We start from the raw sequence: 8,035 nt of genomic DNA, 5'->3' as shown, positions 1-8,035 counted from the left end.
AAGGGGATTACCAATAAGAGCTGGGGGCGGGTAGGATCCATGGCTCCGGCTCGTCTCTTGCAAATGAGGTCTCCCACGCCATAAATGAGGTCGCCAAGCGTGTAGGTGGGGGAGTTAATTACCGGGGTTACGTACTGGCAGGCAGCGGGGAGGGAGTGGTTATGTTGCCACTCGGCCACAGTTCACCGACAACCCACCCCAGCAGCGTAACGGGGGGCCCCCTCTTCCCTTCCCCCTTTGCTCTCGCCGGAGAGACTTTTCTTACTCTCTCTCCTTTGATCTTTGTCTTTCCCTCTGGCTGCGCTGGGCTGAGTTTTATCACTTGCTACACGCATGCTGTTACAGCTTCTGACCCCACGGCTCCAACCTCCCTCCAATCTCTAAAATGACTTACAGTAGTAGGCAATTGCTAGCTGAATTGCCTGCCCTTTAGGCACCACTACATATGTATTCAGATACAGTAGTCACTAATGTCACAACTTCCATAGGGAGTGGTGAGTTTCAACCTGAAACTAAGCTGTACTCCTGGAAGTAACTTTGTCCTAGCAAGACGAGGGGTAGACTCGGTGCGTGTACTGCATGGTCACACGAAACCTGTTCAGAAGCTCTCCTTACAGTGGTGCACACATGACAGTACTCCAATGTCCTAGCGCAGTAGCAGTACAAGTGAACAAGGACGGGCATGCATGGAAGCAGCCCAACCGTTAACAGATACGTGCAACGCAAGGCACACACACTCACACTTGAAGTTACCGCCACTGGCCACCCCCAAATCCATTCTTCACTACTCCTACCCTCTCCCCCTCTTTCACACACACACGCCCACCCGCAATATGCAATGTAGCCCTACGTATCATGTATGTATATATGCAAGCGTACGCGTATACGCATCGGCCTATCCATCTTTCTATCTAACCACATTTAACGCTCTGCAAGTACAGGGGGTCCGAGGGGCAGTAGCTTATATTCACTGGGAGCAGCAGGGCCTTCGCTCCTCCCCACACTACACTGCTCCGCCACTCTTCCGTGGAGGAGGCCGGGCTCACACTCACTCACTCACTCGCACTGCCACACTGCCTGCTGATCATTCCCTTCCCTCTGCCCGTCCTCTTCCCTGCCAGAGAATCTCCGCTCTGCATTCTGCAGAGAAACATGGTACAGTCCAAGAAGAAGTTTCGCGGCGTCAGGCAGCGCCACTGGGGCTCCTGGGTCTCCGAGATTAGGCACCCTCTCCTGTAAGCCTCAGTGCCTCACCCCTAGCTCTCTCTCAGTAGCTGCTCTACACCTACTCTCCGGCGGTCCGGCCTACTCGTGTAGCTATCCCACCGTGTCCTGAGAGATAGATACATTTATTCTGGTTTGAATTGCTACGTACTTTAAGGTTGCTTTCGTCGATTTTCTCTTGATGTGGTTCCAAATGCATGCATGTATATGTGTGTGGTTCGCAGGAAGAGGAGGGTGTGGCTGGGCACCTTTGAGACGGCGGAGGAGGCGGCGCGGGCGTATGACGAGGCTGCCATCCTGATGAGCGGGCGCAACGCCAAGACCAACTTCCCAGTGCCAAGGAGCGCCAACGGGGAGATCATCGTCGCCCCGGCAGCGGCACGGGACGGCCGTGGTGTCGGCTCGTCGTCCTCCGGCGCGGCCGGCGCCAGCAGCCTGTCACAGATCCTCAGCGCCAAGCTCCGCAAGTGCTGTAAGACACCATCCCCGTCCCTCACCTGCCTCCGCCTAGACACCGAGAAGTCCCACATTGGCGTCTGGCAGAAGCGCGCGGGAGCCCGCGCCGACTCCAGCTGGGTCATGACCGTCGAGCTCAACAAGGAGCCGGCGGCGGTTGCGGCACCAACGCCCAGTGACAGCACGGTGTCGGCGACTCCTTCCTCGTCGACGTCCACGTCCACAACGGGCTCGCCGCCGGAGACAATGGAGGACGAGGAGAGGATCGCGCTGCAGATGATCGAGGAGCTGCTGAGCAGGAGCAGCCCGGCCTCGCCGTCACATGGGCTGCTGCACGGTGAAGAAGGCAGCCTCGTCATCTGAAGAAAAATATTGCACGGTTAAGAAAGTGTGATCAGGTCATCATCCCAGATCAAGGATCTGGTAGGGTGGTTGGCGCACAAGCAGTTAAGATCACTGCTCCACATCGTAGGTACCAGCTGAGCATCTCCCCATTACGCACTACGTAAAATCAAGCTTAGGAAACGATTAATTACTACCGTGTGTACGTACGTGTGTGAAGCCCCGTGTATTTATAAATTAATCAAAGGCTTACTTGTATGTAACTATGTATATGCCGTCACCGTCATGATAGTCACACTGTATCAACATCATCAGACTATATAATACTATATGATTACGTGTATATCAGTGATGATATCGCTTTCTAATAAATGGAATAAACACCTTGTAATGCAGTACACTTGTGCATTTAATTTCCTTTGTTAGACTATACCGATGAAGTGTTGTTTTCAGTCGGGTGAATTTAAGCGTCCCTCTTCATCAAAAGGATATCACGAATATGGTGAGATGATATTTGCACATTCTTGGTTTGACAAGACAGTTGTCTGTAAGCACTGTTCATTCTAGTCCCGTAGTCGTAACCCTAATTAAGAACAAGGTTCCAAAAATTGTGTATGGACATGTATGCGGTATGTTAGTACTTCGTATAGCCGGAAGGAGTAATCACCGAAGATACGAGAGAGCATGCACCTCGAGTTTTCCTGTACATCATCTCAACTCCATCAGTGACCTCAAAGAACGTAGTTAGCCGAAGAGCGTCAATGAGAATTTAATTGAGAAGTGAACTTACGAAATCATTTGGTAAGCCCAAACGAGACGAAGAATACGATTTACCGAAAACATCTGTCAATCAATTACTCCTGCGCATGAGACTCTCCATGCAATTCCTAGATGTTCCCGTGTGTAACCCTCTTGTAATACAAGGGATCAGTCACGAATCATCAGATGCTCTAAGAAAATTGCTGCATGGAAACATCATCCGTCAGCTAGCTAGAGGCGAACTCAAATACGTCAGTGCATTAACATTACCATGTGTTAGTGCATCGAATTTGAAAGAATATCAGATCCACATTTCTCGGTATTAAAATAGGTCCAGTTGGGAGATGATCAATAATCAGTAACCATGTTAGACTATGACTAGTACATAGACCATACACACTACTGCACCAGGCTATGTGGACCAACAGATGACCACAAGGCATCAACTAAACCAAGATGGTGCACAAAACCACATGCATACAGAATTATAAATGCTAGGTTTTCATCCATATATATGCATTGTCACCTTCAAACAATTGTGTTTTGTGCTGCGACGCCAATGCAGCACGAGCTAGCAAGCAACAGTGTTTGCAGGATAAGATAACAATCATGTATGAAATGTTAAATGGGAAAAGAAAAGGAAGCACTAAAATGGGTGATAAAGATCCATGGTCCCCATATTATTTCCCATTCTTAATTTCACAACACACATATAGTCACAATGAAGTGCAAATCAGCTCCACACGGTTGGCTCTATAGGTTGGTAAAGCACGCAGTCAATGCAGAAGGGCCCGGTCAGTTAGTTGGTCAGCCATAAAGTACAATCATGTCAGAAAAAATAAGAATAATAGTAACAGCATGAGGATATATACTAGCTGCCTGCCATTGATGCATACTCCCTCCGTCTTTGAAAGAGTGTACTTCCAACTTTGTTGGAGGGTCAATCTATCTCAAAGTTTGATCGAGTTTGTGCAAAAATATGTCAATGCTTGTGAAACCAAATAGATATATGACGAATTTTTTTTTTATCATGAATCTAATGCTACTAATTTGATGGCATAGATGTTGGTCTATTATTGTATAAATACGGTCAAACATAAAAAAAGTTTAACTTTCCAACAAACTTGGAAGTACACTCTTTTAAGGACGGAGGGAGTACACTAGTATGAGGTCTAAGACAGTGGCACTACACATTTAGTAGTAGTGCAGTGGTACACAAAATGATGAAATGGTACCTGATTAAGACCTTGGTGAAATCCAATGGTGGTGGCCAGAAGCAAAAGCGATGCCAATATAGCGAGATCCCTACTGAGTTGGATGCTTAGATACAAACAAATCAGTTTGCCTTTCTCGTCATGTCCTTGTTATCAGAAAAAGGTGATCACCACTTCAGGTCTACATCCATCAAAACATAATAAATGGGCTCCGCACAGCAAAGCTGAAATATTATGACAATTAGTGCTCCTAATATGTCCTGCAGAACAAATTGTTAGATATATGATGCTCCAATGATTTAGGGTAGTGACACTGCTGCTGCTGCTATATTTTCTGAAAAAATCATACTAGTCCCGCCTTGACATCTTGTGGTGCCACAGTAGCTGGTGAAGGACCTCCCATGTTGCAAAAGCATGCATTCAATATGTCCAGTAGTGTAGGTGTACTGGTCCCCCAACATTAACTTTGCCCTTTGCTACACTCATTGGAATCAATCTGGCGATGCCATCCTAATCAACATTCAACATTTGTAAGGCATATAGCATTAAGTTACCCAGCGATGTTGACACTGTTATCCCCCAGATCCACCTAAAATGGCCCAAATTATGGTGCATGTACATGCCAACTAATTGATTAATGACATTGTCAAGTGGATGGTAAAGATAGCAGGAGTATTACCCAGGCAATGCCAATGAGTAGAAAAATGGAAAGCTGCTGTGTTTCAACCTTTGGATAAAGAGGAGGCTGCAAACGTAAACTGTTAGACAAAGGACGTCATGCATTCCTTAGCTTGTAAAAGTGAAGGATCAATTTTAAGTGTACATTTCCACTATATTCTACTGCTTACCAGCAAGGTGCCTGTGCTACGCCACGAACCACATGAAACAAGGTGGAGTATGGTACTCCCTCCGTCCCAAAATAATTGTCTTAAGGTTAGTACAACTTTATATTAAGATTAGTACAAAGTTGAGACACTTATTTTGGGACGGAGGGAGTATTACCCAAGAACAAGAACTTGTTTGAAAGTTGGTCCGAATGTAATTAGTGGTGGGAGACGGCACGAGGGGAGAATTCAGGAGGACCGTGAAGGTTTGCATGATCCTGCCCTGTCAGAGTTTGAAGGAGGAAGATTGGGAGAAGAGTGAACTGACGACCATAAGTAGGACAGATATGATAAGTATTTTTAAGGCAGTTCACACATACAAAGAAAAAAGTATTTAAAATAGAAGCTCACTGAAATTATTTCTCCCATAAACCACTCAAGGGATAAGTTCACACTAAAGGCCTGTTCGGAGCTGGCGGAGCTGAAGGTAAAAAGTATGGAGCGGGGGAACAGGTGCTCTGCAGATCCTTGAATTTCAGGGAGCAGTGGATTGCCAAATAGCCCCTAAGTTGTAACAAAAGACTATATCAAAGACTAATCATGTGCCAATTAATATAGAAGTGATTAGGGTTGAGAGTCTAATTTTTGCCAACAACCACTGGATTGTGATTTATAAACTGAATTAAGGATTAACAAATAGTTCAAACGGAAAGCATCTCACCTAACTTGTAGTATTATTGGTATAGAAACTTGTAGGGTTAGGGTCATAAGACTTGGTAATTGGTATATCAGCAACCGCACACTTGCAATGCATGGTCTCCACTGTAATGTATACCTTTTTGCGAAGACTATGCAATATATACTCAGATATGAGACAACATCATTTGAAAAATAAGTTTGCCTAAACTTCTTTCTCCGAAAAAACACCCGAAAGAAAAAAATGGAGTATTAACCATGCATCAAATAGTGAACCATAAATTTGCAATTAAGAAGTAAAGAAATTAGGGCTGATTAGGGCCGAGAGTCTAGATTTTGTCATTGTATTGTGACCTGTAAAAATTGAATCAAAGATTACCAGATGGTTCAAATCAAAAGTATACCACCATACTTCTATAACTATTCCGAGTTCCAAATACATTGGACTGCTGAAATATCCAGCAAGTAAATTGCTATACTATGCAAAGCTATAGTGTAAAAGAGACCCAACATGAGAGAACCGCCAATTTACCATGTTTAGGAAGATGCCAACGAAACATGGTATGTGCGGACACAGCTAATTCATAATGCACACAGGAAATGAACCTGCTCAGTAAATATTGGAATGCTTTGGCCTGCAGTTAGTGTGTACGCACACTCTGGGTTTATCGGTATCGATACTTCTTTTATCAAAGATAAATCACGTCTGGCACACTTCTTCATGATAAGATGTGAAAAGCTCTTGCACATTCTCTAAAACATCACTCTAAAAGAATCAGGTCTGACCAGCATTTCTGCAAGCAGCTAGCTGTAGATCAGCCAACCACCCATTGCAAAGCGTTGGTAAGTATAACTGCTTAGTCTATGATCAGACCCCTACCCCTCTTAGGAGTGCTTAGTACTGCTGGTGGTCCTAGCTAGTTGTTAGATCTTGACACTACCAAAGGCTCATAGCCATTCAGAATGGTTATAATATGCTTGATGAATCATTATCTTGGGTTTATTTCAACAATTCTTTCCATGGAACAAAATAAATAATGCATACCCTTTATTTCAGCTTACACATACATTACACTAAGACTTTCAGAAAAGCATTTTAGTATATGTCACAGTGTAACCGTGGTATGCATGCAGAAAAGACCCCCAATTTCGACCATTGTATAATACTAGAGAAAAATTTCCAAGACTACAGGCGGCGGTCAAAACATCGAAAAACTGAAGATTTACTCATTAATCTTGCAGAAGTACAGAGTTTCTTTTTTCGAGTTTGAAGAAGTACAGAATTAAGGGGTAAACTTCTCAAGGAAGTAGTAAATGTTTTCTAGGATGTTTTGAGAATTCAGTGTTGATAGCGATGGCCCGACATGGTAATAAAAATGCAGACGAACATCTAGCATCGCTGTTGACCAAGCTACAGAATAGGTATGGAAGGCTACTCTATGCTAAATTGCTGCTTAACCCTTTAGTTCTTTATAGATTTGAAAATAAACCTGTAATTTTGTAAAAACGTTATTTCACTAAAATAAACTAGCTTTTTGACAGCTCCCGCTGGCACGTATACCTTTGAAGAATGAATTGATATATAGTGGTTTGTCTGGTCCTACTGGTTAGTGTCTACTTATTGCACATTACCAGCATTTTTTTTTGAAAAAAACAGTCCAGAAAGGCCAAGTGAACTAGTTCGAACTTCTGGCCCAACAACATTCATAGGGCAATAGGACATAGATCAAACCTCATACTCCCTCCATCCCAAAATAAGTGTCTCAACCTTAGTACAACTTTGTACTAAAGTTAGTACAAAGTTGAGACACTTATTCTGGGACGGAGGGAGTACTATTTAAAAAAATATGCATGGCACAATTGTATTTGATTCAAGTCTGCCATCAATATTGTGAAGTGCAATAATTTGTTTGTTTGAAAAATGCGAAGTCATGGTGTTGGTCTTGGTACATGCATAAACTCTTTATTTCAACAACCGCAATTTCAATTTCATCATTCAACTCTTTTATACTTGAATGATGTTCGGTCTCACTTATTATTTGCAGCCTAAATAGTTGTACAGATCTTCTATTTCTCAGAATAATATCCTTAAGCTAAACCTAGACTAACAGACCTGAATGCATGGACCTTATGATAGTCAAGGAATTTTTTAACCAGAGTATGATAGTCTAAAGTTATAGGCAGGTGATGACACTTAGAGCACAAGAACCCAGGCGAACAGTTTCAAGAGCATAAATGTGCCAGGCCTACATTGTGCAAAAGCAACCTTCAAAGCAACAATAGGACTGAGGTCATGTTGTATGTATGTCCATTTGCTTTCAAAAGATGACAAACGAGTAACCCACATATTATAAAATTCCCCTCTCATAGTCTCATTTAAGAAATGGCCAGAGCGTAACTTAATTCCCAACCAAGTACAATCAATACAATAGAGGTATAACTTCTCTATACAAAAGAAGTTCAGAAAGAGCACATATTACCCGACATAATCAACCTATACCGGACACCTTGATTGTTTGA

General features: G+C 43.4%; 1 protein-coding gene and 1 long non-coding RNA gene across 2 annotated transcripts; one reads left to right on the top strand and one right to left on the bottom strand.

Annotated features, from left to right (window-relative positions):
* The first annotated feature begins 982 nt into the window (after positions 1-982).
* On the top strand, positions 983-2,420 carry LOC119337814 (ethylene-responsive transcription factor WIN1-like). Its single transcript, XM_037610031.1, has 2 exons — positions 983-1,235; positions 1,449-2,420. Exons 1-2 carry the CDS (start codon positions 1,153-1,155, stop codon positions 2,041-2,043), a joined length of 678 nt encoding a protein of 225 aa, XP_037465928.1. The 5' UTR covers positions 983-1,152; the 3' UTR covers positions 2,044-2,420.
* Positions 2,421-2,498: 78 nt separating this feature from the next.
* On the bottom strand, positions 2,499-6,995 carry LOC119340256. Its single transcript, XR_005164462.1, has 3 exons — positions 4,017-6,995; positions 2,813-2,984; positions 2,499-2,723 (listed from the first exon to the last, which is right to left on the bottom strand). It is a non-coding gene; the product is annotated as an uncharacterized LOC119340256 (long non-coding RNA).
* Between the last annotated feature and the right edge of the window lie 1,040 nt (positions 6,996-8,035).

The sequence above is a fragment of the Triticum dicoccoides genome, chromosome 7B (genome assembly GCF_002162155.2).
Source record: "Triticum dicoccoides isolate Atlit2015 ecotype Zavitan chromosome 7B, WEW_v2.0, whole genome shotgun sequence".
In the NCBI taxonomy this organism is placed as follows: domain Eukaryota; kingdom Viridiplantae; phylum Streptophyta; class Magnoliopsida; order Poales; family Poaceae; genus Triticum; species Triticum dicoccoides.
Note: the sequence above shows the minus strand (reverse complement) of the source record. Positions and strands in the feature narration are given on the sequence as shown.

Excerpts from the sequence above, each read along its gene's own strand:
- LOC119337814 (XM_037610031.1), top strand. The coding sequence starts at position 1,153 with ATGGTACAGTCCAAGAAGAAGTTTCGCGGCGTCAGGCAGCGCCACTGG. Across the intron at positions 1,236-1,448 it reads GAGATTAGGCACCCTCTCCT|GAAGAGGAGGGTGTGGCTGG; the intron begins GTAAGCCTCAGT and ends TGTGGTTCGCAG.